Source organism: Procambarus clarkii, chromosome 18 (genome assembly GCF_040958095.1).
Source record: "Procambarus clarkii isolate CNS0578487 chromosome 18, FALCON_Pclarkii_2.0, whole genome shotgun sequence".
NCBI classification, from domain to species: domain Eukaryota; kingdom Metazoa; phylum Arthropoda; class Malacostraca; order Decapoda; family Cambaridae; genus Procambarus; species Procambarus clarkii.
In genome coordinates this window covers 46,003,413-46,022,494 of record NC_091167.1, presented here as the reverse complement: position 1 = coordinate 46,022,494, position 19,082 = coordinate 46,003,413, and the positions used below count along the sequence as shown (strand labels likewise).

At 46.0% G+C, this 19,082-nt stretch overlaps 1 protein-coding gene across 1 annotated transcript; it reads right to left on the bottom strand.

Annotated features, from left to right (window-relative positions):
* Window positions 1-2,165: 2,165 nt before the first annotated feature.
* LOC138366133 (ensconsin-like) lies at window positions 2,166-2,708 on the bottom strand. Its single transcript, XM_069326876.1, has one exon. It carries the CDS (start codon window positions 2,706-2,708, stop codon window positions 2,166-2,168), a length of 543 nt encoding a protein of 180 aa, XP_069182977.1.
* Between the last annotated feature and the right edge of the window lie 16,374 nt (window positions 2,709-19,082).

The following is a 19,082-nucleotide window of genomic DNA, read 5'->3' as shown; positions in this document are numbered from 1 at the left end:
AGTGTGCAAGCTTTAGCACCGCACCTCTGTACTGTGCTGGCACTTCCACCTGACGCCTCACTCTCAGCATATCATCACCCGCTTCTTCCCTAACCGGTCTCCACTGCCTCATTAGCATTCCCTTCTCCATGAAGAAGTGAGTCGGTGACTCGGGTCCGGCGAGACCTTCCTTCGCCTCCCTAACCAACTCCAGAAACTCTTCCTTTTGCAGCTCACCTAGACGGGCGCTGTCAATACCTAGAGGACTGATGAAAGTAACTTGGATACTCCTATCTGACCCTTCCTCGCCTGTCGCTTGTCCTCTGGCCGCCTCCTCTCGGAACAAATGATCGAGCCTCAGGTCACCCTACATGTTCTCCTCGGTGTGACTGGATCCGCTCACATCATCTTCCCTGACGCCTCATCCCGACGTCACCGCGCATACCGGAAATGCCACTCTCGCAATTTCCGTTGCGCCACTGCGGGCGTCCGTCGTGTTGCTCTGTCGATAGGACTCTATACACTCCTCATCCTTAATCAAATTCGGGAGAACACATCCCCCACAGGAGTCATTCCCTAGGATCACCTGAGCTTCCATCCTGGGAAGTGAAGCACAGGCCCCTACCACGAGAGTCTGACAACCATAGTCTAAATTAAGAGTCACCTTATGAAGGGGCATTCTCACTTGTCCCCCCAACGTTTTTATTAGGGCTTCCCCTGTACTGGAACTTCTGTAGTCCTCGGGGAAGAGTGATTCACTAACGAGGGTGAAGTCAGATCCCGTGTCCCTCAGCATCCTCGCTGGAACAGGATCAGCTCCTCTTATCTTCACCGTCCCCTCACACACAAAGGGGGTGAATCCTCTTCTCCCTCATCACCGGCATATCACCTAAGGTATCGTTGTCTCCTTCGCTTCGTACTCTCCGAAAGCTACGTTTCCACCGTGCCTGGGGCGACCGCACTCCCGTGCAAAAGTACTCGTCTCCCACAGATGAAACACCAACCGCCTCTCCTGGGCGACCCTCTACCAATCATCCTGGTAGCACCAACGGTAGAGGTTCCCTGAGTCCTCCTAGGACTCTCTGTCGCCGGTTCCCGGGCAGCAGCACTTGCTCCCGAGCTAGGTCCAATGCTCACAGCTTGGGGCTTCCTCCCCACGTCCTTGGTGCTCTTGAACCGGGTTACTTCATTGGGTACACTACTCTTGGGAGAGTCCCCGCCCATCCTCGCTCCTCCTGAACTCCTACAGTTCTCTCCCGACCTGGGGTAAGGCGAGTGTCTGGGCGGCCCCTCCCTCCTGAGATGTAGTGCCTCCTCCAGCATGTCGGCTCAGTCTGCTGCAGCTTTAAGGTCCTTAATACCTGCTTCTCTCATCCTAACGCACAACTCAGGATGGAGCACTGACATAAACTTCTCCATCACTATCAGTCGTTTGATTTCATCCGCCGACTCCACTTCCTCCGCCTTCAACCCTCGTAGGAATTTCCGTTCCATATCCCTGGCGGTCTCGACGTACAACCCGTTCTCGCAAATTTAATAAGTCAATATTGACTTATTAAATATGTGCATAGGTGACATACTTAACATAATAGATACCCTTAAAAAATTCATAGAAAACTCCGACCTTACCTAACCTTGTTAGTATCTTAAGATAAGCATCTTATAGCTTCGTAATTACAATTATTACCTAACCTATAATAGGTATAGGTTAAGTAATAATTGTAATTACGAAGCAATAAGATGCTTATCTTAAGATACTAACAAGGTTAGGTAAGGTCGGTGTTTTCTGTGAATCTTTTTAAGGGTATCTATTATGTTTAGTATATCACCTATGCACGTAGTTAATAAGTCAATATTGACTTTACGAATTTGCGAGAACGGGTTGCGACGTAAGACTTTCCCAACGCTCTCGTACACTCTCTGAACCGCTTCCGATACATCTCCAGAGTCAGCCGGAATGAGTGGAGCACCGCACTCTTAATTGCGTCGTAACTAGCACACTCCTCTAGGTCCAGCATGTTGTAGGCTTCCTGGGCCTTACCGGTCAACCTGCCCTGGACCAGAGTAGCCCAATCATCCGGCTACTCCTTCAGAGTCGCTATCCGTTCGAAGTGTTCGAAGAACGCCTCAGCTTCTTAAGGTTCGAACATAGGTAAGTCACGTTCCCTTATCTTGAGGTCATCCCGCTATGCAGGTAGTGAGGGCAGCCCATGCTCAACGCGACGCAATTCCACTTCTTTCTTTGCCTTTATCTCCTCTAGTCGCAGTTGTCTCTCTCCTTCTCGCCGCAGCCGAGCTTTACGCTCACGCTCCTCTCGTTGCAGCCGAGCTTCATGTTCCTCTCGCTGCAGCCGAGCTTCATGCTTGCGCTCCTCTCGCTGCATTTGCGCTTCTCTCTCCTCTCGTCGCAGCTGGGCTTCCAGTTGCAGGCTCCTCTTACTACAGCTCGACCCTCCACTGCTCCCACGTTCACTGTGAGTCCTCCCCACGCTGGTAGGCGCTTGGGATGGCTCTAGTTGGGACGGTTCACCTTGGGACGGCTCTTCCCCTGTTGTCACTTGTCGAGCTGTGAGTTGTGCCATTTTTTCTAGCCTACGCTCCGCCACCTTAGTCGTCCTCAATCGGATCCCCAAGTGGCCTGCCACTTGTTGGAGCTGGGCTTTGGTACACTCCTCCAAAATTTTCTCATCCCTTGTCTCCATAAATTTCTTTACTTTATCCTCCTCCATCTCTATGTTATCGAACATACACAGCAGCACAGACAAGTTAGTAGGTACTAATTTCACCGCTTCAGTCCCTTAGCTGGTTGGGTAACAGTATCACTGAATTCACTGGCAACACTGTATTAGTACTCTGGCAACACTGTCTTGATTAACGCATCCTGGCAAGGTCGCCAGTTGTTGTCACGGGGGGTGGGGCCGGGGCTCTGCTAGCAATCAGCTGCTAGGGGCTCAGAAGGCAGAATACTCAGCCCCTCCGACTCCTGGGATTCACCGGAGTCTCCTTGGTCCCACAGGAGAGGACCAGCAATGCCCACCACCGCAGGTTCTTGCTCCCACCACTGTGGGGGTCCCACTGATTCACCCTGGGAGCCCTTCAGTCAACCACAGGGAAACTGCTGTTAACAGTTCCGGCCTAGACCCGTGGAGAAGTGAAGGAAGACTCAGGCTTACCCTATAACAATAACTTCCCCTGAGTCTTGCCTGCCAGACAAAAAGGTTACAGGAATTCCTTTCCCGCCTGCCTTCCCTATCTTCTTTTAACAAGGTCGCCAGCTGGGTTAGTATACCTGCACCCCAGCGATGCAGTTCAGTGGGTGTATTCTATGCTGTTTGTTGCCAGAGTGTTGCTACTCCTGTAGATCTGCCACTGGACTGTCAGCCCAGGGTACTCTCCCATAAAAGTTTGTGTGGCTTTACCTCTCTCCAGCCACTAGGTTGCTTGTTACAACAATGTTGCCACCATTCCAGCTCCGATACTGGTCGGATGGCCTAGGGTACACTTTTAAAGAATAAATAAATAAATAAATTTAAACTTAAATAAATTTACTACGAAGATAAATTTACCCAAATAAAGAGCAACATTAAACAAACTTGGAGAACAATTTCTCAAATATTGGGATCAAAGAAGTCTTTAAATAACAAACCGACTCTCCTGTCTAATAACGATGGTCAGCTTTCAGCCTCTGATTCTGCTATTGAATTCAATAGGTTCTTCTCTTCCATTGGTTCATCCCTTGCAAATGATATTCCATCTTCCAGTACAGACATTAATGACTATCTTTCAGGTAACTATCCACAGTCTCTGTACCTAAAGCCTATTAATTCCACTGACGTCAATGAGATAATCCTTTCCCTTAAAACCAAGTCTGGTGCCCTTGAGGAGATACCAACTTTAATTTACAAAAAAGCCTCTAGATCTTTAGCCCCTGCTATTGCTTTGCTCTTCAACAAGTCACTTGAACTCCAAACCTTCCCAGATATTCTAAAAAAAAGCGAGAGTAACGCCTGTCCACAAATGTGGTAATCTCACAGATGTTAACAACTACAGACCTATATCTATCCTGCCAAACTTGTCAAAAAATTTTGAAAAACTAATCTATAAGCAGCTTTACTCATATCTAGCCAAACTCAATATACTTAGCCCTTGCCAATATGGCTTCAGACCCAAAAAAAGCACTAACGATGCACTTATTAGTATGGTTAACTCGATTCATACAGCTCTTGATAAAAATGAGTTCCCTGTTGGGTTGTTTGTGGACCTGCGTAAAGCTTTTGACACTGTCAACCACCAAAACCTTCTTCTTAAATTACATCATTATGGAGTCAGAGGACACTCCCTACAATACCTCAAATCCTACCTTACTGACAGGCTCCAATATGTTTCTGTGAATAATACAATTTCTCCCACCCTACCCATCAACATTGGTGTTCCCCAGGGCAGCATACTTGGCCCTCTCCTCTTTCTCATCTACATTAATGACCTTCCAAATGCCTCCCAACACCTCAAACCAATTCTATTTGCTGACGACACAACCTTCATTTACTCCAGTCCTGATCCCCTTGCTCTAAATGCCACAGTAAATACTGAGCTAAATAAAGTCCATCTGTGGCTAACTGCCAACAAACTCACCCTTAACATTGACAAAACCTTTTATATTCTGTTTGGCAATAAATCCTCTAATCAAATAAATCTCAAAATAAACAATACCCAAATTTGTAACAAATTAGATGGCAAATTCCTTGGGATTCTCATTGACCACAAGCTTAATTTCCAGGGACACATTCTAAACATATCAAAAAAAGTTTCAAAAACTGTGGGCATTCTTTCTAAGATCAGATATTATGTACCACGCCCTGCCCTGGTGACTCTCTATTACTCCCTTATCTATCCATATCTCAACTATGGTATTTGTGCTTGGGGCTCTACTACCCAAAATCACTTACGTCCTCTAATTACTCAACACAAAGCTGCTATTAGGACAATATCCAATTCTGGCCCCAGACATCACTCGGTACCCCTACTTAAATCTCTGAATATGTTAGACATTAAGTCACTGCACATTCTCTCATGTGTATTATACATATATAAAACGCTAAACTATAATGCCAATCCTGATCTCAAAAGCTTCATAGAAGGTTGTATCAGAACCCATGAGCATCACACCAGAAATAAATACAGTTTTGATATTCCTAGAGTACGACTTAATCAAACTAGAAATGCTCTACAAATCAAGGGGCCCAGAATGTGGAATGACCTTCCCAACCATGTTAAAGACTGTACCTCTCTCAACCAGTTTAAGTTAAAAGCGAAGCTATACCTAATAAATTCCCTGTAACCTACCTTACCCTTCTATTGTCAACCAATGTCTGTTTTTTTCTTTAAAGAGCGCTGTTTGTCGACATAATTGTATTTGTGCTGCTTTTTCATCTATGTTTTCATTTCTTGTTTTCATTCTACTCATTATGCTCAATTAGTATTAAGCTTGTCATTTAAGTTTATCATGCCCGAAACGCTTTGCGTAATAGTGGCTTTAGGCATTGTATGTACTAGCTCTACCTATAAGTCAAACAATCCTTGTAAATATTTATTGTATGTATGTACCTTACCTAAATAAAATTGTATTGTATTGTATTGTATTATATAAGTCTGTGCTATTTTACCACTCTCCAGACGATAAGAGCTTCTATAGAAAACGTGATGTTCCCTAGGCGGAACTATGATAACCCTCGTGTATGCTCATAGAGATTATTATATAGGCACACTTAAACACAATGATAAAATGTGTGAATTTACTGACATAAACTACATGATCACACATACATTTACAAACAACACAGGAATGGAAAAATGAGAATAGTAAATCTGGAGATCGGCAGCAACTCTTCTTTCGCGACCTCCAACAACTCCACCAACTGGGCAGATTAAAAGGGGGCCACACAGTCCCTCACAGATGGGCCTCTTCGTCGACGTCGGCTACCTCCTCTTCAACTGCCTCGTCGTCCACACTCGCTGTCCTCTTCGACAGTCCTGGACACAAGCGGTCCTGCAGCCTATCCTACTACTGGTGTATCAACGTTATACTATAACACACATATATGAAAATAAACAAGGGATAATGGGAGGGAAATTGATCTACCTTTACATTTCTGGCTCACGACGCCTGTCTCTCGATGGTGTGAGGTTCCCACGCTTCCTGAGTCGGTCCTTGACGATCCAGGAACGTTTCAAAGGTCCTCAGGTGTCGTGAAGCCTTTGAGTCGTCTGTTTGTTGTTGTTGTTAAAGATTCGCTACTTGGAACAAACAGTTCCAAGTAACACGGGCTATGGTGAGCCCGTGATTTGAGTCGTCGCCAAACCACTCACAGAGAATCTGGTATCCCAATCCTGGTTCACCACTGGGCACTGAGCTAATCACTATATGCACACACTCGTCCCTTCCACAAGGCATTGCTCCTTGCCCTAGGAACGGTGTCGTCCCTCCAAAACCCTCAGTGAACGTGACCCGGTCACAGCTAAGCCTGCCGGCCACACCCTCCAGACCCTCAGCGTCAAGCGGCGCCGCCCAGCGTCGTCGCCAACCAATTTTCCAAGTTTGGCACTCCTCTGCTCAATGAACTTGGCTTCTTCTTGCTTCCCAGAAGCGCAGGGTCTCCAATAACGATGGTGGGCTGTGATGGCATGCTCTAATCTGCTGAGTAAGGCTTGTAGAGCTTCAAATCCTTGAGAGCTGACCGAGAAACGTCCTCTCCCCTTCGTAGTCAGACCAGCTCTGACGTTGGCGCCGCCCGGGGCACTCGGTGACGTCACGGCGGGCTCTGATTGGTCGCCCACGACCTAAGTCGGCAAATCCGCAATCGGCTTGTGTCCTTTACAAAACGGCATATATGCAGGTAGGGGGTACTCTATCATTTATATCAGGGCGCCACTTTCCCCTTACCTACAACTTACAATGTAAATTTCTCCCTTATCTGGCGGCCGATCTGGTCGCCACATATACCAACATACTCCCTGTACCTCAGAGAATCAGTAGAGAAAGCTGATATGACTCTTAAAGCAGGCAAACAGAAGAAATAGGAGAGGGCATCATAACAATATATATATATATTTACAGTCTCCGTGGTGTAGTGGTAAGACACTCGCCTGTCGTTCCGTGAGCGCTATGTCATGGGTTCGTATCCTGGCCGGGGAGGATTTACTGGGCGTAACTCCTTAACTGTAGCCTCTGTTTAACGCAACAGTAAAATGTGTACTTGGATGAAAAAACGATTCTTCGCGGCAGGGGATCGTATTCCAGGGACCTGCCCGAAACGCTACGCGTACTAGTGGTTGTACAAGAATGTAACACCTCTTGTATATATCTCAAAAAAAAAAACTATATATATATATATATATATATATATATATATATATATATATATATATATATATATATATATATATTTTATTAAATATGACCGAAAAAGTAAGATTAATAATTCTAACACGAATTTTCTCAATCTTTCGTACATTATGCTTCACTGTTGGAGGTAAATCAAAAATCACTTCTCCAAAATTCATTTTTATTTCTAGTCTGACGCGACACGGGCGCGTTTCGTAAAACTTATTACATTTTCAAAGACTTCACAAATACACAACTGATTAGAACTTGCGTTTCCCTGATTTTATATCTATATTTGAGTGAGGTGGGAAGGGTGATGTGGCATTACATTTGAGTAAGGTGGGAAGGATGATGTGGCATTAGAGGATATTAATAGGGTATTAAAAGTATCAACACAAGACAGAACACGAAACAATGGATATTGAATAGAAGCGTTTGTAGAAAGCCTATTGGTCCATATTTCTTGATGCTTCTATATTGGAGCGGAGTCTTGAGGTGGGTAGAATATAGTTGTGCAATAATTGGCTGTTGATTGCTGGTGTTGACTTCTTGATGTGTAGTGCCTCGCAAACGTCGAGCCGCCTGCTATCGCTGTATCTATCGATGATTTCTGTGTTGTTTACTAGGATTTCTCTGGCGATGGTTTGGTTATGGGAAGAGATTATATGTTCCTTAATGGAGCCCTGTTGTTTATGCATCGTTAAACGCCTAGAAAGAGATGTTGTTGTCTTGCCTATATACTGGGTTTTTTGGAGCTTACAGTCCCCAAGTGGGCATTTGAAGGCATAGACGACGTTAGTCTCTTTTAAAGCGTTCTGTTTCGTGTCTGGAGAGTTTCTCATGAGTAGGCTGGCCGTTTTTCTGGTTTTATAGTAAATCGTCAGTTGTATCCTCTGATTTTTGTCTGTAGGGATAACGTTTCTATTAACAATATCTTTCAGGACCCTTTCCTCTGTTTTATGAGCTGTGGAAAAGAAGTTCCTGTAAAATAGTCTAATAGGGGGTATAGGTGTTGTGTTAGTTGTCTCTTCGGAGGTTGCATGGCTTTTCACTTTCCTTCTTATGATGTCTTCGATGAAACCATTGGAGAAGCCGTTATTGACTAGAACCTGCCTTACCCTACAGAGTTCTTCGTCGACTTGCTTCCATTCTGAGCTGTGGCTGAGAGCACGGTCGACGTATGCGTTAACAACACTCCTCTTGTACCTGTCAGGGCAGTCGCTGTTGGCATTTAGGCACATTCCTATGTTTGTTTCCTTTGTGTAGACTGCAGTGTGGAAACCTCCGCCCTTTTCCATGACTGTTACATCTAGAAAAGGCAGCTTCCCATCCTTTTCCGTCTCGTAAGTGAAACGCAGCATGGAACTCTGCTCAAATGCCTCCTTCAGCTCCTGCAGATGTCTGACATCAGGTACCTGTGTAAAAATGTCGTCAACATACCTGCAGTATATGGCCGGTTTCAAGTTCATGTCGACTAAGACTTTTTGCTCGAAGGTACCCATGTAGAAGTTTGCAAACAGGACACCTAGGGGAGAACCCATAGCGACCCCATCTACTTGCTTATACATGTGCCCATCCGGGCTCAAGAAGGGTGCCTCTTTAGTACAAGCTTGGAGTAGTTTCCTCAGAATACTTTCTGGCATGTCAAGAGGAGTACAGGCTGGATCACGATACACTCTGTCGGCTATCATTCCGATTGTCTCGTCCACAGGTACGTTGGTAAACAGCGATTCTACGTCCAACGAGGCTCTTATCCCTGTGGCCCGTGCACCCCGCAGTAAGTCCACAAATTCCTTTGGAGACTTCAGGCTGAAGGCGCAAGGAACATAAGGAGTCAGCAGGCCGTTGAGTCGCTTCGCCAATCTGTACGTGGGTGTGGGTATCTGGCTAATGATTGGCCGAAGTGGGTTTCCAGGCTTGTGCGTCTTGACATTTCCATACGCATATCCAGGTTTATATTCCCCAATGATCTTTGGCAGGTGGAGTCCGGATTTCTTGGCGTTCACAGTTTCGATCAGTTTGTTGACCTTTGCTTTTAATTCGGCTGTAGTGTCCTTCGTTACCCTTTGGAACTTAGTTTGGTCAGAGAGTATGATGTTCATTTTCGCCAGATATTCGTCTTTTTTAAGAATGACATATATTGGCGACTTGTCACCTCTCCTGACAACTATCTCCTTGTTCTCACGAAGGCTTTTAGCTGCCGCTCTAAGCTCGGGGGACAGTATGGTGCTTCTGTAGTTGCCTCGATTCTTTCCTCCTTCTGCAATAAGTTCTGCTTGTAAGGTATCTTTGGTAGTGACCTTCTTTTGTGTCTCGAGGTCGAATATGTCGTCCAACAGAATTTCCAACTCCACTTTCCGGGCCATTTCACTCGGTCTGGACATAACATGACAGTTTATGCCCAGATTTAGGAGAGTGACTTGGTCCTCAGTGAGGTTAATTCCTGCAAGGTTCAGGAAGCCATCTCTTGGTCGTGGGATTGCCATAGGTCCTCCATATAATGTTGTTAGTTTCTTGATAATCCTTGTTTCAGTGCTGAGGTGATGTTGGTCTGTGAGGATGTCGAGGTGTTGTTCAATGCGGGTACGGATACTATGGTCGATGTTGCTATTTCTCCACTCGTTTGTAGCATGAAGTAGTTGCGTTTTTTTGTCTTTGATTTCATTCTCTGCCTTGTATATCTGATCACGAATCAGATCCTGGCGATATTTTATCGTGAAGGCTTGATTCCTTGCTGCTGGGTCGTGCACTTTAACATTAGTATATTTTGGTAGCAGTCTTTCCTGTAGACATATTTTATTAAATATGACCGAAAAAGTAAGATTAATAATTCTAACACGAATTTTCTCAATCTTTCGTACATTATGCTTCACTGTTGGAGGTAAATCAAAAATCACTTCTCCAAAATTCATTTTTATTTCTAGTCTGACGCGACACGGGCGCGTTTCGTAAAACTTATTACATTTTCAAAGACTTCACAAATACACAACTGATTAGAACTTGCGTTTCCCTGATTTTATATCTACATTTGAGTGAGGTGGGAAGGGTGATGTGGCATTACATTTGAGTAAGGTGGGAAGGATGATGTGGCATTAGAGGATATTAATAGGGTATTAAAAGTATCAACACAAGACAGAACACGAAACAATGGATATTGAATAGAAGCGTTTGTAGAAAGCCTATTGGTCCATATTTCTTGATGCTTCTATATTGGAGCGGAGTCTTGAGGTGGGTAGAATATAGTTGTGCAATAATTGGCTGTTGATTGCTGGTGTTGACTTCTTGATGTGTAGTGCCTCGCAAACGTCGAGCCGCCTGCTATCGCTGTATCTATCGATGATTTCTGTGTTGTTTACTAGGATTTCTCTGGCGATGGTTTGGTTATGGGAAGAGATTATATGTTCCTTAATGGAGCCCTGTTGTTTATGCATCGTTAAACGCCTAGAAAGAGATGTTGTTGTCTTGCCTATATACTGGGTTTTTTGGAGCTTACAGTCCCCAAGTGGGCATTTGAAGGCATAGACGACGTTAGTCTCTTTTAAAGCGTTCTGTTTCGTGTCTGGAGAGTTTCTCATGAGTAGGCTGGCCGTTTTTCTGGTTTTATAGTAAATCGTCAGTTGTATCCTCTGATTTTTGTCTGTAGGGATAACGTTTCTATTAACAATATCTTTCAGGACCCTTTCCTCTGTTTTATGAGCTGTGGAAAAGAAGTTCCTGTAAAATAGTCTAATAGGGGGTATAGGTGTTGTGTTAGTTGTCTCTTCGGAGGTTGCATGGCTTTTCACTTTCCTTCTTATGATGTCTTCGATGAAACCATTGGAGAAGCCGTTATTGACTAGAACCTGCCTTACCCTACAGAGTTCTTCGTCGACTTGCTTCCATTCTGAGCTGTGGCTGAGAGCACGGTCGACGTATGCGTTAACAACACTCCTCTTGTACCTGTCAGGGCAGTCGCTGTTGGCATTTAGGCACATTCCTATGTTTGTTTCCTTTGTGTAGACTGCAGTGTGGAAACCTCCGCCCTTTTCCATGACTGTTACATCTAGAAAAGGCAGCTTCCCATCCTTTTCCGTCTCGTAAGTGAAACGCAGCACGGAACTCTGCTCAAATGCCTCCTTCAGCTCCTGCAGATGTCTGACATCAGGTACCTGTGTAAAAATGTCGTCAACATACCTGCAGTATATGGCCGGTTTCAAGTTCATGTCGACTAAGACTTTTTGCTCGATGGTACCCATGTAGAAGTTTGCAAACAGGACACCTAGGGGAGAACCCATAGCGACCCCATCTACTTGCTTATACATGTGCCCATCCGGGCTCAAGAAGGGTGCCTCTTTAGTACAAGCTTGGAGTAGTTTCCTCAGAATACTTTCTGGCATGTCAAGAGGAGTACAGGCTGGATCACGATACACTCTGTCGGCTATCATTCCGATTGTCTCGTCCACAGGTACGTTGGTAAACAGCGATTCTACGTCCAACGAGGCTCTTATCCCTGTGGCCCGTGCGCCCAATGGATATTCAATATCCATTGTTTCGTGTTCTGTCTTGTGTTGATACTTTTAATACCCTATTAATATCCTCTAATGCCACATCATCCTTCCCACCTTACTCAAATGTAATGCCACATCACCCTTCCCACCTCACTCAAATGTAGATATAAAATCAGGGAAACGCAAGTTCTAATCAGTTGTGTATTTGTGAAGTCTTTGAAAATGTAATAAGTTTTACGAAACGCGCCCGTGTCGCGTCAGACTAGAAATAAAAATGAATTTTGGAGAAGTGATTTTTGATTTACCTCCAACAGTGAAGCATAATGTACGAAAGATTGAGAAAATTCGTGTTAGAATTATTAATCTTACTTTTTCGGTCATATTTAATAAAATATGTCTACAGGAAAGACTGCTACCAAAATATACTAATGTTAAAGTGCACGACCCAGCAGCAAGGAATCAAGCCTTCACGATAAAATATCGCCAGGATCTGATTCGTGATCAGATATACAAGGCAGAGAATGAAATCAAAGACAAAAAAACGCAACTACTTCATGCTACAAACGAGTGGAGAAATAGCAACATCGACCATAGTATCCGTACCCGCATTGAACAACACCTCGACATCCTCACAGACCAACATCACCTCAGCACTGAAACAAGGATTATCAAGAAACTAACAACATTATATGGAGGACCTATGGCAATCCCACGACCAAGAGATGGCTTCCTGAACCTTGCAGGAATTAACCTCACTGAGGACCAAGTCACTCTCCTAAATCTGGGCATAAACTGTCATGTTATGTCCAGACCGAGTGAAATGGCCCGGAAAGTGGAGTTGGAAATTCTGTTGGACGACATATTCGACCTCGAGACACAAAAGAAGGTCACTACCAAAGATACCTTACAAGCAGAACTTATTGCAGAAGGAGGAAAGAATCGAGGCAACTACAGAAGCACCATACTGTCCCCCGAGCTTAGAGCGGCAGCTAAAAGCCTTCGTGAGAACAAGGAGATAGTTGTCAGGAGAGGTGACAAGTCGCCAATATATGTCATTCTTAAAAAAGACGAATATCTGGCGAAAATGAACATCATACTCTCTGACCAAACTAAGTTCCAAAGGGTAACGAAGGACACTACAGCCGAATTAAAAGCAAAGGTCAACAAACTGATCGAAACTGTGAACGCCAAGAAATCCGGACTCCACCTGCCAAAGATCATTGGGGAATATAAACCTGGATATGCGTATGGAAATGTCAAGACGCACAAGCCTGGAAACCCACTTCGGCCAATCATTAGCCAGATACCCACACCCACGTACAGATTGGCGAAGCGACTCAACGGCCTGCTGACTCCTTATGTTCCTTGCGCCTTCAGCCTGAAGTCTCCAAAGGAATTTGTGGACTTACTGCGGGGCGCACGGGCCACAGGGATAAGAGCCTCGTTGGACGTAGAATCGCTGTTTACCAACGTACCTGTGGACGAGACAATCGGAATGATAGCCGACAGAGTGTATCGTGATCCAGCCTGTACTCCTCTTGACATGCCAGAAAGTATTCTGAGGAAACTACTCCAAGCTTGTACTAAAGAGGCACCCTTCTTGAGCCCGGATGGGCACATGTATAAGCAAGTAGATGGGGTCGCTATGGGTTCTCCCCTAGGTGTCCTGTTTGCAAACTTCTACATGGGTACCATCGAGCAAAAAGTCTTAGTCGACATGAACTTGAAACCGGCCATATACTGCAGGTATGTTGACGACATTTTTACACAGGTACCTGATGTCAGACATCTGCAGGAGCTGAAGGAGGCATTTGAGCAGAGTTCCGTGCTGCGTTTCACTTACGAGACGGAAAAGGATGGGAAGCTGCCTTTTCTAGATGTAACAGTCATGGAAAAGGGCGGAGGTTTCCACACTGCAGTCTACACAAAGGAAACAAACATAGGAATGTGCCTAAATGCCAACAGCGACTGCCCTGACAGGTACAAGAGGAGTGTTGTTAACGCATACGTCGACCGTGCTCTCAGCCACAGCTCAGAATGGAAGCAAGTCGACGAAGAACTCTGTAGGGTAAGGCAGGTTCTAGTCAATAACGGCTTCTCCAATGGTTTCATCGAAGACATCATAAGAAGGAAAGTGAAAAGCCATGCAACCTCCGAAGAGACAACTAACACAACACCTATACCCCCTATTAGACTATTTTACAGGAACTTCTTTTCCACAGCTCATAAAACAGAGGAAAGGGTCCTGAAAGATATTGTTAATAGAAACGTTATCCCTACAGACAAAAATCAGAGGATACAACTGACGATTTACTATAAAACCAGAAAAACGGCCAGCCTACTCATGAGAAACTCTCCAGACACGAAACAGAACGCTTTAAAAGAGACTAACGTCGTCTATGCCTTCAAATGCCCACTTGGGGACTGTAAGCTCCAAAAAACCCAGTATATAGGCAAGACAACAACATCTCTTTCTAGGCGTTTAACGATGCATAAACAACAGGGCTCCATTAAGGAACATATAATCTCTTCCCATAACCAAACCATCGCCAGAGAAATCCTAGTAAACAACACAGAAATCATCGATAGATACAGCGATAGCAGGCGGCTCGACGTTTGCGAGGCACTACACATCAAGAAGTCAACACCAGCAATCAACAGCCAATTATTGCACAACTATATTCTACCCACCTCAAGACTCCGCTCCAATATAGAAGCATCAAGAAATATGGACCAATAGGCTTTCTACAAACGCTTCTATTCAATATCCATTGTTTCGTGTTCTGTCTTGTGTTGATACTTTTAATACCCTATTAATATCCTCTAATGCCACATCATCCTTCCCACCTTACTCAAATGTAATGCCACATCACCCTTCCCACCTCACTCAAATGTAGATATAAAATCAGGGAAACGCAAGTTCTAATCAGTTGTGTATTTGTGAAGTCTTTGAAAATGTAATAAGTTTTACGAAACGCGCCCGTGTCGCGTCAGACTAGAAATAAAAATGAATTTTGGAGAAGTGATTTTTGATTTACCTCCAACAGTGAAGCATAATGTACGAAAGATTGAGAAAATTCGTGTTAGAATTATTAATCTTACTTTTTCGGTCATATTTAATAAAATATGTCTACAGGAAAGACTGCTACCAAAATATACTAATATATATATATATATATATATATATATATATATATATATATATATATATATATATATATATATATATATATATATATATATATATATATATATATATATATATATATATATACTTCTCTTACCTGTATTACATTTTCATCAACCACTTGCAAGCAAACACCTGCAAGCAAACACCTGCATAATAATATTTTCCCCATACTGAATATCCTTGTTTCCATTTCAGGTTACAATCCCTACCGCAATCGGAAGGGGCAACAGACAGATGTCATCGAGTCATTATCTCGTCGACTCAACACTGCTAAGGGCAGCTAAGGTCACTCACGACCAACCGCCAGCCATTCAACGAGGGCGACAGATGGAGGTCAGCGACTCATTATCCTGTTTAGTTATCACAACGTTAAGGACTCATAGCCACACACCCGCTCAGCCCCCACACCGGGACATAAGTAAGACTTGGTATCTACCAGCGGTGCGAGTGATAGTGAGACAGACACGGACAACAGCTGTAACAGCAGTGACAGCTCAGGAGAGCAACCATTACCCATAGACGACTGGATTCCTGGCTGCGCCACCAGAGGGTGCAGACGTCGAGCTCTGGCTGTCAGTGGTCGTTTGCCGTTGCTGAGTGGCGGTTGCTGTGGGGGGGTGTGGAGCTCCCGCTGGTCGGGGCCCACCTGCCAGTATGGACGGGGCTGGTACTAGCCGTATCAGAAGACTAGACACAGTGCGGCTGGATTTTTCTGCTGATGTGGGTTGGCCCGTTGTAGAAGTTGCCCTCCTCGACGTCCTCCGTGTTGACGTCCCCGAGCTCCTGGGCCTAGAGAAGTTGTCGCCCGTCCGTGTTGCAGTGTCGTTCGCCAAGTCAACTGTATACCGGGAGTTTGTGGCCCGCTGGAATGGCCCCACGCTTCCTCTTCCGGATTCGGCTGTGTCTGTAGAGATCTCGGATCCCTGGGGGCCCTTGACGTTTGTGAGTATTCACGGCGTGCCGGTGACCTTCCCCGAGGCGGCCCTCATGGCCTTGTTTACGCGGTTTGGGTCGGTGGTGAAGCACCGGTTCAACATTTTGAGTGCGGGCCGACTGAAGGGGGTCCGGCTGGGTTCACGCACGCTTGTCATGCGGCTCACAAGCCCTATACCGTCCAGGGTCTCATATCGTGGGCTGTCTCTGAGGACCTTCTATCAGGGGCAGACCCGGACGTGTTTCCGGTGAGGTGCTGAGGGCCACGTCGCGGCCGGTTGTGACGCTCCTCATACAGATGCCCCTTCAGTTTTCCTAGAGGATGATTTTCCTCGCTTATCTGTGCGTGTGGACCCCCCGGCGGATTCTCGCTCTGTGCTCGTGCCTGGTGTGGATCCTGCGGCGGTTCCGGATGTCGATGCGTCTGGACCGGATGTGTCTGCCCCGCCGGTGAGCTCGGGGGACCTGGGGGCGCCTGTTTCGGACCTTCATCGTTCGATGCCTGTGGACGTGCATCCGCATCCGGTGACCTTGGGGGATGCTGTAGGGGTGGTGCCTGAGTCTCCTGCTGGAGGCCGTGTGCTTCCCGGGGCTGACGGTGCGGTGGTATGGTCGCCATCCCTGGATACCTCACGTGTGCTGACGTCTTCCCTTCCGCCTGTTGTGTCTCTTCCTTCTCCGACTCCGGTCTCCGTTCCTAGTGGTGGCTTTTTGCCCCGCGTTGTTGAGGCTGCTGTTCTGCGTGAACGTGCTGCCCCGATTTTGGGGCCGCCTGTCGATGGTTCTTCTGGGTCACCGCTTGTTGGGGGTGACAGCTCCGACGATCAGCAGCCTCTGTTTAAACGCCGTCGCTCGGCTCGGGGTGCGTCACCTCGCCGGTCGTGGGCAGAGGAGCGGGATGAAATGGAGGATGATGTGGCCGACGCTGTGTTGCCTCCTGTGGTGCCTTCTGAGTTGGATGCTGTGCCTCCTGCTGGTGGCTCCCCTCAGTGGGCTGTTGCCCCTGGTAAGAGCGACCTTGTGGTGGTGTTGACGAAGGATGTGAAGCGGGGGGCCTCTGCTCCTGTTCCGGTTAGTGGGGGCTCTAGGGCCCTTGCGGAGCCCCCCTCCGCGGGTCTCGGTGCGGTTCCTGACACCGAACGGTGTGCACGCCCTAGTGGGCGGGCCGGTGTGCGGCCTGCAGTGCAGTCAGAGGTGCTTCAGAGTGTGCGCCCGTGTGCCCAGCGTCCTCGGGGGAAACCTGTCCCATTTGTCCTCTCGACCGGAGAGGTGCTCGACGGATCTACGGCAACTGTGACTTTTCAGTGTGATGACTTGGTGCGTCCTGTTCCCTGGTGCCCTTCTACCATCTGGGTTCCACGAGAGCAGTGTTTTGTCTCGGGAGTGCCGAATTCGATGCCTCGGCCTACTGCGACTCCTGGGTGTCCGATTTCTGACAGTCTCCAACTTGTTTGGGAGGCGTATTGTTTACGGTTTCCTGCTCGGGAGTACCCGGAGAAGTATGAGTGATTGGTTTATTGGTGTGTTTGGTTTCTGTCTGTATTGTGCATGATGTTTCCCCGGTGCCTGCGTGCACAGGTGGGTGTCCTTGTCTGTGCGTGTGGGTGGTGTGGGTATTGTTCTTGCCCCTGCATGGCTTGTTTTCTTGTATGTTTTGTGCTATGCACTTGGTGTGTGTGTTTGTGTTGTGTTTTATGTTATTTATGTGATATTTATTTGTGACATTCTGTTTGTGTGTGTGTGTGGGTGTGTAACCTCCAGTGCCCGTTTCGGGGTTTTCTCATTGTGCCTTAATTTGTTTCTTGGTTCTTGTATGTTTCGTTTGCATCCGTGTTTTCGCACTTTGCTATGTTTGTCCTGTATGTATGTATGATTTGTTTTCTATTGTCTGGTTTATATATTGTGTATTTCTTTTATAAAAATCTAATTTTGTATATGTATGCGTGTCTGGTGTATTCTGTGTATGGTTGTTGTGTCTTTCCATGTTCGTAATGCGTCCGTTTGTTGTATGTCCATTATTATGTTTAATTTTGTATTCGGTCTTATGTCCCTGGAGTTTCTAGGGTCTTGTACTGCAATGTTCTTTTATGCCTGTGTTTCTACTTATGTTTTGTTGTTCTGTTCTTGTTCTTCTGTTCATGTCTTGTATATTGTGCTATACTTTGTATATTTTTTTTATAAAAAAAACAAAAAACAAAAAAAACAAAAAAATACCCATAGACGACTCGCAGCCCACAGCTCGCGGTGCGGGAGGGAAGCGTTCACACGCCCTCTCAATTCTGCATTCCTCTCCCAGTCCATTACCTCAATCTAGTGTCAGCAGTGGATGTACTATCAGCAGCTCTGCCGTCAGCAGCAGCAGCAGTATCAAGAGCAGTAACGTTAACAGCGTCACAATCCATGAGAACAACATCAACAGAGGGAGAAGTGAGAATAGCCTTGAATCGGATGACAGCTCAGTCGACCTTGGCTCGTTATCGTCTGACAATTCTGAGTGGTTAGCAATGTCAGGCGTAACAGCTGACAACCCAACCTTACCCATTCACGGCAGAGGGGGGGGGGTCTCTCCCCCCCCGTATCCCTCCTCCATCTCCCCCAACTCCCTCTCCTCCACCCCCGCAGAAATTCAACCACAACTGCTGGATCGAATTGATAATTACAATGGTGGTTATGTTCGCCTTTCATTCTCCATACTAGACCCTGTTAACACTTCCCCAGAGCTCTATCTGAAAACATAGAGATTTTTTCATTAATGACATTCAGTCCCTTTTCTCTCCTCATCATCCCTCCCTCCTAATTTACCCAGACATCACACTAATTTCCTCAATATAAATGTACAACAAGACGGTGAGGTGAGGGGGGGGGGGGGAGTGAGGAGGATCAGTTGGATCCCATAAATAATTATGGTTTCCCATACGAGGCGAGGGGCGAACAGTAACTCAAGAGGAGATAGACACGCTTATTCATTTTTGGCCCCCTCCCCGCTCAGCTCGTTGTCGCCGTGTGGGGGCTTAGTGGACGGCTGCCGGAGTGTGATGCTCCTTGGGACAGTTCTCTGTCCTTTTCTAGCCTTGTGCTCCTGCTGCCGTCCTCTCCAATTCTGCTGGGCATC

Coding starts and splice junctions, on each gene's coding strand:
- LOC138366133 (XM_069326876.1), bottom strand. CDS start 2,708: ATGGAGGAGGATAAAGTAAAGAAATTTATGGAGACAAGGGATGAGAAA.